The following is an 18,879-nucleotide window of genomic DNA, read 5'->3' as shown; positions in this document are numbered from 1 at the left end:
CACGGAGTCACAGTCACCCGTACGCACGCAGAGCAGGCCGGGGATATCACACGGCGTCACAGTCAACCGTACGCACGCAGAGCGGGCCGGGGATTTTAATGTTGGACCATCCTTTTGCACTTCACCCATTCTTTTTGCTCCACGCAGTTTATTCTGCTTGTATGGCCTACTTCGTTTCTTGCAGTGCCTGTGTGGAGTGGCGTTAATGTGGCTGGACTATCCCTGCAGACCCTCAATCCTGAGCTTGGAAGCGAGAAGGACTGTGAAAACTGGAAAAAGGTTCATCAGATGGTGGTTGACAGGTTTGTGAAATGGCCTTCGTCCTTGGGGACCTGTACAGGTCTGGTTTTTTTGGGCAAGTAAGCTGTGCAAATCAATCTGGTTCTATGACCAAATGATTGCAGATGTGCTTGATGAATATTCATTGTGTGTATTCTGAAAACCAGGCCTGTGTACGGCTCTCACGGAGCTGTATCCTGATCCCTCCCTCCCTCTCTACAAGAATTTAGAGCTGGTCACTAAACTCCCGGACGAGGTGACATGGGCAATCATAATTCTTGATTTGAATATTCAGCAGGGCTCCAACGCTGTGGCCATCTCACTGGGAGATTTAATACATTTGCAGGGTCAGTGAGCCTGGTCCTATATGTGATTTCTTCTGAATCCCACACCCTCACCAGTGGGTGATTTAAAGTGAAGCCCCCTCATAGCTACAGGAGAAATTACACTTCAAACAAACTCCTGCTGTCCTCCCCCCAATCTCTCTCTGGCAGCTCCTGCTTCTAACCCATCAGGTCCCAGCAAGGAAGCATGAACTCCCATGAGAGTGATGCTAATGCTTCAGGAGCGTCTGTGCCAAAATCTGCCCCCCAGAGCCTCAGAGCGAGTCCCCGCCGTGCCCTCTCTAACCTGGGAGCACCCACTCACGCTTTATTCTTATTTTATTAATAAAGATATTCTGCAGATTCCCGTAGTGCATCGTGAAAACTGTGAGGAGCACAAGCACGGAAACAATGAAATAAGCTTTTTAAACAAGTTGGTAGAAGACCAGCAATACAAAGAAAAAACTCACCCCAGCCCTACGCTTGTTGAGAGAACTGAGCTTTACATTTCAAATAATCCTTCTCAGCTCTCAGTCCTTTCTGTAAAGAACTGCAGCGCAGAGATGGGACTGAGAAACACCAGGCTCCTTGGGAAAATAAACACAGAGGGCTTCGTGTGCATCTCCCTCCAGTCTGAATGCCACTGCTTTCTTCCCTCTTCCTGATCTCATTTGAAACATAATATCAATCGGCCTCCTATTTTGCTATTCTCCTACCCCAAAACAACCTTCTACTACTTTCTCCCATGCTAATGTCACCAGCTGATGTCTCAATTTTAAAAGTGAATCGTCTGTATTAATGTTCTCCTTACATCCTGCCTCCCTGCAGTGAACAATCTTACTATTCACACCTATCAACCACCTACCATACTGCAACCCATCCACTAATCAGCAATATGGGTTATCAACACATCCAACACATTCCCACCATTACACACTTCTACACTCCATATAAAGTGATCCGAGACACCTACCAAACCATACAACACAGATCACTTATACCCGTAATGGCCTCTCCCCTCACACAACTGATAGGTTTAATGACCTTCTCTATTCTACTTCTAAATGCTCAATCTATTGTAAAGAAAACCACCCTACTATATGACATACTTACTGACGAATCTCCTGACATATGTGCCATCACAGAATCCTGGTTAAAGGATACTGATACTGCATTAATTAACCAATTCCCCACAGACCTATATAGCATTTTCTCCATTCCCAGACCCAAAAAGAAAGGGGGTGGACTACTCCTTGCAGCCAAAAAGAGATTCAACTATAACCCCTCCCCCCTCATAGAATACATCTCTAAACATATAAATATTGCCAACCCAGCCATCATTCTCGGAGACTTCAATCTCCATGTTGACTGTGACCCTCTCTCCCCTTCATGCGAAACCATATTGACAGCTATGAATGCCCTTGGATTCAAACAGATTGTGACTAACCCCACACACAAAGCGGGTCATACCCTTGACCTTATATTTACCAATACCTTAATCCAAGCTGTCCACCCATTCTGTACGCCCATTCCCTGGTCAGATCACTATCGTATCGATACATGGTTCACTATACAAGATTCCCCCCAATCCTCACAACCTACAAAAACAATTAGTTTCCGCAAACAGGCTAAAACCGAAGATATCATAGAGGCACTTTCAGAGGAACTACCTAACCTAGACCTCACAGATGCTAACTCCGCCACCTCTTCATGGTTCCAAATCACCACCAACATAGCAGATAGACTCTGCCCCTCTCAAACCAAAAAAATCAACTTAGAAAAGAATAACAAAAAACCATGGTATGTAAATGAACTTAAAACCATGAAACTGAATCTTCGTAAATTAGAAAAAACCTGGCGAAGGAACCGCCTCCCTACCACACTAGCACAGTTTCGCACCCAATTACACGCATACCAAAAAGCCACAGAAAAAGCAAAGAAAGATTTCTATGCCACAAGAATCCATCAATTCCAGTTCAACCCACAAGCCCTCTTCCAATATGTAAACAGCCTCATTACATCTCAAGACAGATGCAACCCTGACAATGACGATGAAACAAAGTGTGAGAATCTAGCATCTTACTTCCTTTCTAAAGTGGAAACCATTATGGCACGCTTCACAGCTCATTCTGGCTCCCCAAACTCACCTGCACCTAAAAACACCTCAATAAACTGCACCAATCAAAGCACACAATCACACCCACACACAAAAAACCCAAACTCCTCTCTATTGAACTTCGAAAACACATCTGCACTCGAAATTGAAACCACTCTCAAAAAAATCAAACCTGCCTATCACCCCTCAGACAACCTGCCCACCAAAATACTACTCACAAGCCCGGCTACTACAGCCAAACACATCGCAAACATCCTGAACAAATCCATTACTCTAGGACAAGTCCCAAAGCAACTCAAGCATGCCATTATCAAACCCACACTCAAAAAACCTAATTTAGATCCCAATGAACTAGCCAACTATCGCCCAGTTTCAAACCTCCCATTCCTCTCCAAAATACTGGAAAAGATTATCAACAAACAACTTACTGAATACATTGATGAACGCAACATACTCTCCACATCCCAATATGGATTTCGCAAACACCATAGTACAGAAACGCTACTCATCACCCTCTCAGAATCTATACTTAAAGCCATGGACAACGGACAATCCCACATACTTGCACTATTAGATATCTCTGCGGCATTTGACACTGTCAACCACCTCATACTCATCAAATGCCTCATGGAAATTGGCATTACTGGCACAGCCCTACTATGGTTCCAATCATACCTTAATGACAGAAGCTACAGTGTAAAAATTGGTTGCAACAAATCCAACCCTGTCAAACTATCTCAAGGAGTACCACAGGGTTCATCCCTCTCTTCTACCCTTTTTAATATATACCTCCTCCCCCTCTGCCATCTCCTCTCTAAACTGGGTATCCAGCACTTTATATATGCTGACGACGTGCAGATACTCATCCCTATTAATGATTCCATTGCAAACGCAATGAAGATCTGGAACTCTACGCTATCTGAGATAAATAAATTGCTCTCCGAGAATTTCCTAGCGCTCAATACTAACAAAACAGAGCTACTCATTCTTTCCCCTCCTAACAACCCTTCATGCAGTCTCTCCCCCACACCCTCACTACCCAGTTGCCCTCCCACCCTACTAGTCCGCAACCTTGGCATTATGATAGATAACCAATTTAACCTCAAAAAATTCATTTCAGCCACCATAAAAAGCGGATTCTTCAAACTCCACACCTTGAAGAGAATCAAACCTCTTCTACATACCTTTGACTTCTGCACAGTTCTGCAAGCTATGATCCTGTCCAAACTTGATTATTGCAACGCTATCCTCCTAGGCTTACCAAAAAGTACTCTACAACCTCTACAGTTATTACAAAATGCCGCGGCACGCATTCTTACCAACACTCACCGTCATGACCACATCACTCCCGTCCTTCAATCATTACACTGGCTCCCTGTAACCTCCAGGATAGTATATAAAGTACTCACGCTCATACACAAAGCCATTCATAACCATGACATGCAATGGTTCCCAAAACACCTCCGGCTTCACACTCCGACAGGACCCACAAGAACGCATCACCTGGCCAAATTCCAAATACCCTCTCCTAAGCTCATGAAGCACACTACTTTCAGAGAGCGATCATTCATTATTGCAGGAACCACCCACTGGAATAAAATGCCTTCCCAATTACGCCAGGAACCTTGCCACAAAAAATTCAAGCACAATCTTAAAACATGGCTGTTCAAACTAGCTTACCCTGACTAACGAACTGACTCTTCCCAAAGATGCGACATGACCGCCCAACTGACCCTCGCCCTTTCTGTTTTCTCTCCCGACCCCCCACCCACTGTGGGTATACTCCTCCTCTTCCCCTTCCCTTTATTATTTCCCCCCGCTAATTATCCTGATTGCCTTGTTTAACTCACTTGTTAAAACCAACATGTACATATGTATATAATTCTCGTACTATCATCCCCTGCCTTTGTTAACCCTCTCCCTGTTAATGTTATTATTGTAAAGCTTGTTGCTAAGTTATGTTACATTGTGAACCGAGGTGATGTTTTGCAAACGTGCCTCGGTATATAAAAAACCCGTAAATAAATAAATAAATTTGTAAATCGCTGCTTTTCCCGTGTGCTCCTGTGTTTTTGCCTTGGTCAGAGTAAGTGCACTGTCTGTCCTGCCTTGCATGTGCTTACAAGGTGACGGTTCTCTCATGTGCTCTGCTCTTTCAGTGCCTACGAGGTGATAACGTTGAAAGGCTACACTAATTGGGCTATTGGCCTGAGCGTTGCGAACCTTTCAGAATCTATAGTGAAGAACCTCTCTCGCATTCACCCAGTCTCCACCATGGTGAAGGTAAGTCCCTTGGCAGGGCGGGTTATTAACTTTCAGGCCCTGGTTAATTGCTGTTTGAGAATGGCACCAGATCATCAGGGCAGACCTGGAGGTTTGGACTGTAGCTTACAGTTTCAGTCAATGACCTACTGCTCCTCAGTGGAATTACACGCGTCACAGAGCACAAGCAGCCTATGGCTTTCCTAAAGGACAGATTCACCCTGGACTCCAGCTCCTCTGGCACAACTTTATTCTTCACACAATAAACAGAAACCTCATCCTATTCATACCCCAGATCAGAGCAGACAAGTGGGTTTTGCATCCCTAGCAGCAGATGGAGGCAGAGAATAAAAACTTTTCAGGCCCTGCTACATAACCTCATGTGCCACCTGCAGTCTGGAGTTTAGAAAAAGAAACAAAAATAAAACAAAAAGGAGGCACAGTAGATTGGTAGTGGACAACAAAGAAGACGACTTGCTCCCTGAGGTGTTAGGTTCCTACGTGGGCCATCCTTGGTCTGTCTCAGGCCACAGCAACCCTAGGGGTTGAAAACCAGGGGTCCTGGTTCCCTTGGACCCTCTGAGGTCTTCTTACCCACCCTGGCTGCCGGACTCAGGAAAGTATACATTCATTTTTTGTACTTTAGGCATACTGGGGCGGATTTTAAAAGCCCTGCTCGCGTAAATCCGCCCGGATTTACGCGAGCAGGGCCTTGCACGCCGGTGCACCTATTTTCCATAGGCGCACCGGCGCGCGCAGAGCCCCGGGACTCGTGTAAGTCCCGGGGTTTTTCGAGGGGGGCATGTCGGGGCGTGGCCGATCGGCACGGCGTTTTGGGGGTGGGACGTGGCGTTTCGGGGGCGGGACCGGGGCGTGGTTTCGGCCCGGGGCGGTCCAGGGGCGTGGCCGTGCCCTCCAGAACCGCCCCCAGGTTGCGTCTCAGCGCGCTAGCGGCCCGCTGGCGCGCGGGGATTTACTTCTCCCTCTGGGAGGCGTAAATCCCCGGACAAAGGTAGGGGGGGGGGGTTTTAGATAGGGCTGGGGGGGTGGGTTAGGTAGAGGAAGGGAGGGGAAGGTGAGGGGAGGGTGAAAGCGAGTTCCCTCCGAGGCCGCTCCGATTTTGGAGCGGCCTCGGAGGGAACGGAGGTAGGCTGCGCGGCTCGGCGCGCGCCGGCTGCACAAAATCGGCAGCCTTGCGCACGCCGATCCTGGATTTTAGCGGCTACGCGCGTATCTACTAAAATCCAGCGTACTTTTGTTTGCGACTGGTGCCAACAAAAGTACGCGAACACACATTTTTTGTAAATCTACCCCACTGTTTCTTAAAAAAAAAAGCGATCATGTGATGCGTTGGGTCCGAGTGGCAGAGCAAGGCTCAGGGGTGAGAAGAGACGGTGACTCGGCCACAGCTTGAGAGTCCAGGGCAACTTGTGAAGGAGTGACTTGTGTCAGCAGGAAGTTTCAGAGCAGTTGCAGCACATATGCAGAAGCAATGCGCCAGTCGCTGAGTGCGGAAAGTTTCTCAGGCCTGCACTATGAGATGATCGCGTCTCAATGTGGTCACATTGTACTCAGAGACTGTCTCCAGAGGAGAGGGAACATCCATGGAGACGACAGGTAGCAGACAGGTTACCTGGTCAGCAGGGGCAGATAAAGAGGCCTCTGTTGGTGCTGAGTGGACAGCAGCCATTTTGCCTTCACGTGGCAGAAAGCAGGCAGGACGTCCCCTCCCCCCTCTGCCAATGGTCGGAAGCACATCTGAAGACTGGTAAAGTGTGACTTTTTCTACAGATTTTTTCCTACTCCTCTACAAGGCCTATCAGAAGTCTCAATGCCCATCTAAGAGGCCTAAGGTGGTTCCACAAGGGAAGATGGATTTGGCAGTTCAGAAGAACAACAGGAGGTTCCTGGAGGTGATCCTGGAAATAATACTGGGGACGATCCGGCGGCAAGCCCCACAGGTCCCCACTGACGGGAGGCGGAGCAGACCAGGAGACAGAGACCAACTGGAGCTTCGCCAATACCAGCCCTCATTCCCCGCAGGTTGAGCCTTTGGGTGCCAGAGCTGGCTGGTCTTTGGCGGGCCTCCATCAGACAACTCCCAGTGGATGTTGTAGCAGGTAGCCAGCAGAGGTATCAGTGGGACCGAGGCAGGTCCGAATGAGCAGGGATCCAGAGACCCGGGCGGCAAGGACGGGCCAGGAACAAGAGTCGGTGATGCCCGGGCAGCAGAAGGCCGAAGCCTGACAAGGACAAGGCCAAGTCGATACCAGAGGCGAAGTCCAGAACAGGCTGGAGTTGGGACAGGTGGCAGAGCTAGACGTAGTCCAATGAAGTGAGGGTCAAAGCCAGTAATCAGTCCCGAGCGTAGTTCCGACACAGCAAGGGTCAAAGCCAGAAATCAGTCCCGAGCGTGGTTTCGACACAGCGAGGGTCAAAGCCAGTAATCAGTCCCGAGCGTGGTTCCGACGAAGCGAGGGTCAAAGCTAGTAATCAGTCCCGAGCATGGTTCCGACAAAGCGAGGGTCAAAGCCAGTAATCAGTCCTGAGCGTGGTTCCGATGAAGCGAGGGTCAAACACAGTAATCAGTCCTAAGCGTGGTCCAACAAAGCAAGGGTCAAAGCCGGTAATCAGTTCAAGGCAAAGCTAGGTAGGAACCAGGAACGAAGTCAGGAACAGGAACGAGGACGACCAATGAAACACATGACTAGTGTAGAGACCTGTTGCCAAGGCAAGGAATGAGTGGCGGGCCCTGCCTTAAGCAGCAGGGCCCGTTGACATCATCAACCGGGGCCGCGGGTTAGGTTCCTGCCATGGCCCTTTTAAAAGCTGGCAAGGCGCGCGCGCCTAGAGAGAGGCAGGACACTGGATGGCGGCGTCTCCCCTTGGCACACATGGGGAGACCTGCTGGGAGCCGGAGAGGACCGCAGAGGAGCCAGGAACGGCCGAGGAGGCAACAGGGATGCGGGAGCGCAGGAGGCTGCCTACCGCCACTAGTGAGGATGGGCCAGGTCCGGGAGCTGGAGGCGAGTAGGCCCAGTTGCGGGCCTGCCATGGGCGGGACATGCAACAATAATGATTCTTCTACCTGGTTATGCACACTACTTCGCGTTTATCAACCTAGCAGACATCTACGCTCCCTACACAAAAACCTCTTAGAAGTACCCACTCTTGCCAGGCTCAATATCTCCAGAAGACTTGCCTTCTCAGAACTGGCCCCTCGCTCTGGAATTCCATCCCAGCTTACTTAAGGCAGATATTATCGCATAAAGAATTAAAAAAAGGTTTAGTTACATTTATTTTCATTAGTCTTTAAATCATTCTCCATCTCCCACTAGGTCACATTTACTCACTCTCAGCGTTCAAAAGCACAGATCTGTACATTCATTTTAATCATCAGTTTTTTACGGCACTGCACCATGATTGTCTACTTTTTGTCTATCTTATGTTTACTGTTTTTAAGTGTCCTAATTTATTAGTTGTAAACCGTTTTGATCGACGTGTGTTGTAAAGGCGGTATATAAACATTTTTAAATAAGTAAATAAATAACTCACTCACTCCGTGGCTGCGACTGGCCAGGCCTTTCAGGTCAGTGTGGGAATGGTGGCCATTTTAGAAGCAAGTGCTGGGGGACAAGGCAAATCAGAGGAGGCAGAAGGATCACTTCTGGCCTTGTCCCCTGCCATGCTAGAAGCCAAGTGCATGGAGGAGGACTCTGAGGGACATGAGGACCTCTCTGAGGTAGATTCAGAGGCAGAGGAGTCCTTTTCCACAGATTTTATGCTTCTGCTGCACAAGACCTTAGCCAATAAAGGAATAACAAGGAAGTGCTCGGAGAGGTAGACTAAGGCAGTGCACCTCAGGTGGGCAAGAAGGTTCCCGCTCACATTCCTGGTCTGGGAAGAAGGACACTTAGTACATCGGAGGAATCGGAGATTTTGGATGCAGATGACTATCCAAGCAGGGGGATCCCTGGATAGCAATGCTCTTAGTGGGTCCTATGTCCCCAAGCAGATGCCGGTAGTGGAAGGAAAAGACCCTAAGGTGATTAGGCTCTTTAGAAGAGAAGAGCTCTTTCTTATCATTCCCCAGGCTCTGAAGGAATTAGGTATAAAGGATCTCCCCCCCCCCTCGTTGTGATCTTCATTTGGAACGTCGGTATATAAAATGCCTAAATAAATAAATAAATAAATAAAATAAGAATGGAATCATGAGGGAGCAGATCTGGTCATGGTTTGGTTTAGAGTTTCGATAAAGGCTTTCGTCATCCACAAGACCATTAAGAAGCTGGTGGTAAGGGAGTGGGAGACTGCTGAAGCCTGGATTAAAGGGGGAAGAGCCATTACAAAGCTGTACCCTTTGATGGAAGATCCACTGGTACTGCTACAGCTACTGAATTTGGATGCGTCGGTCTCGGCTGTGACTAAGAGGACCACCATACCAGTGGTAGGGGCAGCAGCTCTAAAAGATGCTCAGGACCGGAAGTTAGAGATTCACCTCAAAAGGGTTTTTTATATTTGGTGCTCAGTATTCGCACTGTGATTTGCAGCAGTCTTTGAGGCGCATGCCTGTTTGCATTGGGTTCAACATCATCAGCTTCATGATCTGCCAAGCAAGCTGAGCGCTTGGAGGCAGGAATAGCTTATGGATGCATTATATGATTTGCTCCACACATCAGCAAGAAATATGATGTTGGCAATATCGGTTAGGTGGCTCCTATGTTGAGAAACTGGTCGGCGGATGTGTGGTCCAAGTCACAGCTTGGAAATCTCCAAGAGCAAACTCCTAATTTGGAGAATACTTGCAACAACTGAGTAAGCATCTGGGCGAGTCCAAAGGGCATAGGTTGCCAGAGGACAAGCCCTAGGGTGGCAAGAAGAGTTTTCTGTCCAGGTCTAGATAGAGATTCAAGGAGGCATTGCCCCAATAGGGGTTCCTTTTCTGCCCAGAGGCAAGGATTGAACAGGTCACAGTCCTTTCATGACCTGTGCAGACCATCCCGAGACAGTTCCAGCCAGAAAGCGGAAGGAAATAAGACTACACAATGAGGTGAGGCTGGTCCACTCTTCCCCAAAGACTATCTGAGGATGTCTAGTTCTTTTTTTATGAGCAGTGGGCCAAAATAACTATGGACCAGTTGGCTCTTACAATATACCGTATTTTTCGCTCCATAAGACGCACCTGACCATAAGACGCACTTAGGATTCAGAGGGGGAAAATTAAAAAAAAATAAATTGTGCTAAACCGGCTCTGCGTCTGGGCGTCTTATGGAGCAAATTAGGGGAGTGCATAGTTTTTTTTTTTCTCCCCATTTTGTTTTCGGGTCTGGGGAGGGCCATTTCGGTCCACTCCCCAGATCAGAAAATTTTTCTTTCTGTGGGAACCCCCAAAACCCCCCCCCCCCCCATCCCAACCCTTTAAATTAACACCCTCCACCCCCCTGACCCCCCCAAGACCTGCCGAATTAATTTCCTGCAACCCCCCACCCTCCTGACCCCCCCAAGACCTGCCAAACGTCCCTGGTGGTCCAGCGGGGGTCCAGGAGCGGTCCGGGAACGATCTCCTGGGCGTGAGCCGTCGGCTGCCAGTAAACAAAATGGCGCCGACGGCCCTATGCCCTCACTATGTCACTGAGACCGACCGCTGCTATTGGTCGGTCTCAGTGACATAGTAAGGGCATAGGGCCGTCGGCGCCATTTTGTTTACTGGCAGCCGACGGCCCTATGCCCTCACTATGTCACTGAGACCGACCAATAGCAGCGATCGGTCTCAGTGACATAGTGAGGGCATAGGGCCGTCGGCTGCCAGTAAACAAAATGGCGCCGACGGCCCTATGCCCTCACTATGTCACTGAGACCGACCAATAGCAGCGATCGGTCTCAGTGACATAGTGAGGGCATAGGGCCGTCGGCGCCATTTTGTTTACTGGCAGCCGACGGCCCACGCCCAGGAGATCATTCCCGGACCCCCGCTGGACCACCAGGGACGTTTGGCAGGTCTTGGGGGGGTCAGGAGGGTGGGGGGTTGCAGGAAATTAATTTGTCAGGTCTTGGGGGGGGGGGGGGGTTGTAGGAAATTAAGTCGGCAGGTCTTGGGGGAGTCGGGGGGGGGGGTGTTTGTTAGATTTTTGTTTGGTTTTTTTTTTATATTCGCTCCATAAGACGCACATACATTTTCCCCCCACCTTTGGGGGAAAAAAAGTGCGTCTTATGGAGCGAAAAATACGGTAAGTGAAGGATAAGCATTGGAATTTTCTTGCCCGCTGCACAAAGCTCACATGGTCTCCCTTGCACCTCTCAAACCATAAGACAAACAGTACATTGTACCATTGAGCAGTTAAGACTCCGAGATGCAATAGTTCCATTGCCTGTAGTGGGGCATAACAACATAACATGCCATACTGGGTCAGACCAAGGATCCATCAAGCCCAGCATCCTGTTTCCAACAGTGGCCAATCAAGGCCATAAGAACCTGGCAAGTACCCCAAAACTAAGTCTATTCCATGTTACCTTTGCTAGTAATAGCAGTGGCTATTTTCTAAGTCAACTTATTTATTTATTTATTTATATATATCCTTATATACCGACTTTCAAGTTCATTTCAAGGCGGTTTACAATAAAGTTGAGTTGCAGTAGCAAAGCTCAAGTAAATACACAAACATATAACATACCCTGATGTTTCTTACATAGCCAATATATAATTAAACTAAAACATATTACAAAATTATCATAGAAAGCCACCCATTTATTTATTACTAGTAGAATTACCCTACTTTTTATACATTTAACCCCTCCTGTCATCCCTATTATTCATAAGTTTACCCTTCCTCGCCAAACCCTTGTCCATCAAATCATCTCCCTTTTCGCCCTTCTCCCCTTGCTATAGTTGCTATAACTGCTCCATCTGTAGAAATAAAATAAGATCATGATTGGTTGGGAAAGGCCTGTTCAAATAGCCAGGTCTTTATTTGTTTCCTGAAACTATTTATGTTCTCTTCTAACCGAATCTCAACAGGCAGGGAATTCCACATCTTTGGTCCCGCCAAAGACAAGGATCTCTCTCTAACTGAACTCAAATGAGCCAATTTAGGTGATGGGATAGTCAATAAGGCCTCTCCTCCAAGAGCTTATCCAATCCTTTTTTAAACACAGCTACACTAACTGCACTAACCACATCCTCTGGCAACAAATTCCAGAGTTTAATTGTGCGTTGAGTGAAAAAGAACTTTCTCCGATTAGTTTTAAATGTGCCACACACTAACTTCATGGAGTGCCCCCAAGTCTTTCTATTATCCAAAAGAGTAAATAACCAATTCACATTTACTTGTTCTAGACCTCTCATGATTTTAAACATCAGAAGTTCCTTCTGTTTGGCCTAGCAATGGCACTACTGATGTTAACCAAGGTGATGGTGGTGGTAGCCACAGTGTTATGAAAGGAAGGTGGTTGGATTGATTTATTTGAGCAAAGATAAGAGGCTCTTTATCTGGACTCAGTAAGACAAGTCATGCAGCTTCTATGTGCCCTGGGCTTGGTGGTCAATATGGCAAAGAGCAACCTGGATACAACCCAGTTGCTGGAATATCTGAGGGCCCGGTTCGATACCAGTTTAGGCAAGGTGGTCCTAAACAGAAGAAAGAGTGCAGAAGGTGCAGATGCAGGTTCTCAAGTTACTATAACTGTCAATTGCCAGAGTCTGGAATTATTTGCAGGTTCTGGGTTCTATGGTGTCTACGCTACAACTTGTTCTGTGGGCATTCGCGTATATGAGATCACTCCAGAGAGCTCTTTTGTCCTGCTGGAAACCTTAGTCGAAGGAGTTTCAGCTACCGCTGCCTCTGAAGAGGGAATCCAGATCCAGTCTATCATATGGCTTTCTTGAGCAAACCTGCTGAAGGGTGTGGAGTTGGAAACCCCAGAATGGGTGGTAGTCACCACTGACACCAGCCTTAAGTGCTGGGGTGCCGGTTGCCTAAGGCAAATGGCTCAAAGGTGATGGTCGGCAGAGGAGGCATTGTGGTCCATCAATCTTTTGGAAATGAGAGCAGTATGCAAGGCCCTGATGTCTTTTCTTCCACTGCTGAGGGTTCACACAACAAGAGTCCTCTTGGACAATGCGACTATGGTGGCTTATGTCAATTGGCAAAGGGGAACTTGGAGTCTCATGGTGTCCAGAGAGGTACACTATTCCACTGGGCAGAACAGCACTTGAGAAATCTGGCAACATCTCATGTGGCCGGGAAGGACAACATACAAGCAGATTTTCTCAGCAGTCAAGCTTTGGATCCTAGGGAATGGGAGCTAGCAGAAGAGGCAATGACTTTCAATCGCACCAGATGAGGAGTGCCTCAATTGGATCTGATGGCATTGAGAGGAAATGCCAAGGCCCGACTCTTCTTCAGTCGCAGATGAGAGAGAAGCAGAAGGTTTCAATGCCCTGGTTCTCTGGGGGCCAACAGGAATTCTGCTGTACGTCTTTTCTCCCTGGCCTCTCATGGGAAGTGTGTTCAGATACATCAAGACTCACCCAGTGGAGTTGATCTTAATCGCTGTGAAATGGCTGCATTGGCTGTGGTTTGCAGATCTGATCAATCTGCCGATAGACAGCCTGCTAAGATTCAGGCATCTGATTAGGTTACTCCACTTGTCTCATGCCTGGCTTTTGAGGCACCGCTTACTTTTGAAAGGCTACTCAGGTCATTACAACTTTGTTGCAAGCTAGGAGGCAGTCTTCTTTTTTAGCTTATGTCCGGGTGTGGAGAGTGTTTGAGACCACTTCAGGATTTAGTGTCCTGCATCTTGGTCTTTTTGCCGATTGGCCTCAAAAAGGGGTGGTGTTCAACTCTTTAAGGGTTCAGGTGGCAGTTTTAGGCTGTTTTAGGGGTAAGGTGCAGGGTCTGGCTTTAGCTTTGCACCCAGATGTTATCCGATTTCTCCGGAGGGTAAAGCATCTGAGCCCTCCAGTGTGGCGGATTGTCCTTTCATGGAATCTGAATTTAGTGTTGAGGGTCCTTTGCGGTCAACCATTAGAGCCGTTGAGAAAGGCAATGTTGAATGATCTAACATTGAAGATGGTTTTCCTGGTGGCAGTTTGTTCTGCTAGATGGATTTCAGAACTTCAGGCCTTGTCATTTCAGAATCCTTTCCTTCAGGTTAGGAAGGATGGAGTGATGTGCATCGTACCTTCTTTCTTACCAAAGGTGTTTTTTGTTGCATCTTAGTTGGACATAGAAACATAGAAATGATGGCAGAAGAAGATCAAACGGCCCATCCAGTCTGCCCAGCAAGCTTCCACACTTTTTTTTAATCCTCACTCTCTCATACTTATCTATTACTCTTGGCCTTTAGTACCCTTTTGGTTCTATTTCCCTTCCACCCCTGCCGTTAATGTAACCATTTGGTTCTATTTCCCTTCCACCCCCACTGTTAATGTAACCTTTTGATTCTATTTCCCTTCCACCCCCGCCATTAATGTAGAGAGCAGTGCTGAAACTGCTTCTAAGTGAAGTATCTAGCTTAATTGGTTAGGGGTAGTAACTGCCGCAATAAGCAAGCTACTCCCATGCTTATTTGTTTACCCAGCCTGTGCCATTCAGTCCTTGTTGGTTGTTATCTGAATATAAATCCACTTTTCTTCATTTCCCCCTGCAATTGAAGCAGTGAGCTTCTCTGGATATGTATTGAAAGTGAAGTATCAGGCTTAATTGATTCGTGGTAGTAACCGCCGTAGTGAGCAAGTTACACCCACGCTTATTTGTTTACCCAGACTGTAGAATTCAGTCCTTGTTGGTTGTTGTCAGAATATAAAATAATCTTTTCTTCATTCCCTCTGCCATTGAAGGAGAGAGTAACACTGGATATGCATTGAAAGCGAAACATTGAAAGTGAAGCTTGTTTGGATTGGGGTAGTAACCGCCGTAACAAGCAAGCTACTCCCTGCTTTTTTGTGAATGGAAATCCTTTTTTCACATTTCCTCTTGCCGTTGAAGCATAGAGCACTGTCAGAGTTGCATTTACCGTGTGTATGTCTATTGAATAAGGGTATTATCTCCAGGTAGTAGCAATCTTCCCTGCAAGCCTCCCTCTCTTCCTTCACATCCTCTAGACTTTATAGATCCACAATGTTTATCCCACGCCCCTTTGAAGTCCTTCACAGTTTTGGTCTTCACCACTTCCTCCGGAAGGGCATTCCAGGCATCCATCACCCTCTCTGTGAAGAAATACTTCCTGACATTGGTTCTGAGTCTTCCTCCTTGGAGCTTCAAATCGTGACCCCTGGTTCTGCTGATTTTATTCTGACAGAAAAGGTTTGTCGTTGCCTTTGGATCATTAAAACCTTTCAAGTATCTGAAAGTCTGTATCATATCACCCCTGCTCCTCCTTTCCCCCAGGGTGTACATATTTAGATTCTTCAGTCTCTCCTCATAAGTCATTCGATGAAGACCATCCACCATTTTGGTCACCCTTCTCTGTACCGCCTCCATCCTGTCTCTGTCCCTTCGGCGATACGGTCTCCAGAGCTGAGCACAGTACTCCAGGTGAGGCCTCACCAAGGACCTTACAAGGGGATTATCACCTCCTTTTTCTTACTGGTTATTCGTCTCTCTATGCAGCCCAGCATTAAGAACATAAGAACATAAGAAAATGCCATACTGGGTCAGACCAAGGGTCCATCAAGCCCAGCATCCTGTTTCCAACAGTGGCCAATCCAGGCCATAAGAACCTGGCAAGTATCCAAAAACTAAGTCCATTCCATGTAACCATTGCTAATGGCAGTGGCTATTCTCTAAGTGAACTTAATAGCAGGTAATGGACTTCTCCTCCAAGAACTTATCCAATCATTCTTCTGGCTTTAGCTGTCGCCTTGTCACATTGTTTCGCCGACTTCAGATCTTTAGACACTATCACCCCAAGGTCTCTCTCCTGCTCCGTGCACATCAGCCCTTCAAGCCCCATCAAATACAGTTCTTTCGGATTTCCACACCCCATATGCAGGACTCTGCACTTCTTGGCATTGAATCTCAGCTGCCATATCTTCGACCACTCTTCCAGCTTCCTCAAATCCATCTCTCCTTTAGGGGCCTAGATTCAGATCTGCAAGCTAGGGACTTGCATTTGTTGGATGTTTGCCGGGGGATTGTTGCGCTATTTAAAAGTGACCAATAACTTCCACCATTCAGATCATTTCTTTGTCCTTTTTGTAGGAGCAAGAAAAGGGAATAAAGTGTCTAAGGCAACTATCACAAGATGGCTCAAGAAGGCTATTGTGTCAGCTTATATCTACACAGGGCATTTGGTTCCTGAGGGCTTGCGGGCCCATTCTACCAGGGTGCAAGTGGTGTCCTGGGCAGATTGTCAGGCGGCAACTTGGTCGTCTTTCCACACTATCGCAAGACATTACCACCTGGATGTGCGAGCGCCATAGGAGACAGGATTTGGAGAAAGTGTGCTGAAAGCGGGCAATTAGCCACTCATTGACATTGGGATATACCCAAGCCCAGTGTAGGGAGCTTGGGTACATCCCAGATGTCTGGACTGATCTGGGGTTGGGACAGGAAAGGAAAATTGGTTTTTACCTGCTAATGTTCCTTCCTGGAATATCACACATCAGTCCAGAGTCCCACCCTCTCTGGAAAGATCGCTCAGTTCTCTGCTATGACTCTAAGTTTGGATTCTTCTGTGCAGAAATTTGGTTCTTTGACTATGTTGGTTGTGTTTCTAGGATGGGGCCTGGCTCTAGGGCTTAACCTTTCCCCTGCTTTTGTAAAGGGTGAAAAATGAGTTTAGCAATTTTACTCATCTTGGCTTGAGTACAGGTTATACTTCAGAGAATGCGGGTGGCACATGCCTAAGTACTACAGGCTCAGCAAAGCTTTTCTTCTGTCTCCATCTGCTGGTAGAGATGCAAAACCCAGGCGTCTGGACTGATCTTAGTATTGCAGGAATGAAAATTAGCAGGTAAGAACCAATTTTCCTTTAGTAAGGGGGAAAGGTCACTCTGCACTAGTGCTGCCTTCTACATACCCCTTGTTCATTCGCTGCCTGCATCACTAGCAATGTAAGGAGCCTCCTTACATACATACCCCTCCCTGTGCATTCCCTGCCTGCATCACTAGAAATGCTTAGTGTCTCCTGTATAGCTCCCACCTAATGCATGCCCTGCCTTGAACTCCAGAAATGTACTGTGCCTCCTATAACCCCCTCCATGTGCCTACCCTGCCTGGGTCCCCAAAAATGTTCAGTGCCACCCCCATTCTATGTATTCCCTGTCTGGCTCCCCATGCTCAGTGCCCCTGCCTGGCTCATCAGCAGTATTCAGTCTGCCCTGTACCCCCCTCAGTGTATTCCCTGCCTGGATCATCAGCAGTATTCAGTCTGCCCTGTACCCTCCTCAGTGTATTCCCTGCCTGGATCATCAGCAGTATTCAGTCTGCCCTGTACCCTCCTCAGTGTATTCCCTGCCTGGATCATCAGCAGTATTCAGTCTGCCCTGTACCCTCCTCAGTGTATTCCCTGCCTGGATCATCAGCAGTATTCAGTCTGCCCTGTACCCTCCTCAGTGTATTCCCTGTCTGGATCATCAGCAGTATTCAGTCTGTCCTGTACCCTCCTCAGTGTATTCCCTGTCTGGATCATCAGCAGTATTCAGTCTGCCCTGTACCCTCCTCAGTGTATTCCCTGCCTGGATCATCAGCAGTATTCAGTCTGCCCTGTATCCTCCTCAGTGTATTCCCTGTCTGGATCATCAGCAGTATTCAGTCTGCCCTGTACCCTCCTCAGTGTATTCCCTGCCTGGATCATCAGCAGTATTCAGTCTGCCCTGTACCCTCCTCAGTGTATTCCCTGCCTGGATCATCAGCAGTATTCAGTCTGCCCTGTACCCTCCTCAGTGTATTCCCTGCCTGGATCATCAGCAGTATTCAGTCTGCCCTGTACCCCCCCCTCATTGTATTCCCTGTCTGAGGACCTAGCTGTTCTCAATATGTAATCCTTCCTTCAGTACTTGTTATACATCCCTCAATGTATTCGCTGCCTGGAGCCCCAGCAGTGTCAATGCTTCTTTCCCCTCACTTCCCACCTGTGCACTCCATGTGCAAGGCCATAGCATTGCTCAGTGCTTCCTTCCCCGCTAGTACATCTTCCACCTGGGGCCACAGCAGTTCTCACTGCTTCCTGTACTCAGCCCCATGCTCAGTATTGTACATTTCCAGGCCTCTCCGAGCCGGCTAAGGGTTGTAACTCTTGCTTTTCTTAACATTACTGGAGAAGTAGTTCAGAAGACCACGTTTTCTGTTATGTGGCTTTCTGAAAGGCATTTTCAGAGGGGCACCATGAAAGCCGTGTCCAAGGCAGGCATTAGCTGCAATTAGCCACTCATTAAAGAATCTGTTATTGCCTTGGACAGGGCATGTATGGCATCAAGAACGAAGTCTTCCTCAGCCTCCCATGTGTGCTTAATGCCAAGGGAATCACGAGTGTCATCAATCTAAAACTGAAGGATGAGGAAGTGGCCCAGCTGAAGAAAAGTGCCGACACCTTGTGGAATATCCAGAAGGATCTGAAAGATTTGTAATATCCCAGCTCTTCCTATTGTCAGCTTTCTCCTGACTGAATTTGTAGGAATCCCTGTCTACAGGGTCATAAATAAATGCAAATTAAGAACATGGCTTTCCTTTCTCTTCAGATTTATTGAGTGAATGTTTCCGTGAAGCATTAAGAGAGGGCTGGGAGGACTAGAACAGACTGTGTACAGGAATTAAACCCACATCTCCTGCATGGTAGCACATAGTAAAGGCCTTTACTATGTGCTGTTCCATGTAAAGGCCTTTGCCTATTAATTCGAAGTTAATTGTAAACCGATACGATGTGCAAATAGTTATCGGTATAAAAAAAATGCTA

At 47.5% G+C, this 18,879-nt stretch overlaps 1 protein-coding gene across 1 annotated transcript in view; it reads left to right on the top strand.

Moving 5' to 3' along the window:
* The window catches only part of LOC115089256 (L-lactate dehydrogenase B chain-like), a 45,205-nt gene extending 26,558 nt beyond the window's left edge, over positions 1 to 18,647 (top strand). Inside the window, exons 6-8 of the mRNA XM_029597380.1 lie at positions 185 to 302; positions 4,878 to 5,001; positions 18,386 to 18,647. Of these exons, the coding sequence (XP_029453240.1) occupies positions 185 to 302; positions 4,878 to 5,001; positions 18,386 to 18,553 (410 nt within the window). The 3' untranslated portion in view covers positions 18,554 to 18,647. The remainder of the gene's footprint in view (positions 1 to 184; positions 303 to 4,877; positions 5,002 to 18,385) is intronic.
* The last annotated feature ends 232 nt before the right edge of the window (positions 18,648 to 18,879 follow it).

Source organism: Rhinatrema bivittatum, chromosome 4, assembly GCF_901001135.1.
Source record: "Rhinatrema bivittatum chromosome 4, aRhiBiv1.1, whole genome shotgun sequence".
Classification (NCBI taxonomy): Eukaryota; Metazoa; Chordata; class Amphibia; order Gymnophiona; family Rhinatrematidae; genus Rhinatrema; species Rhinatrema bivittatum.
This window is presented reverse-complemented; position numbering and strand designations above follow the sequence as displayed.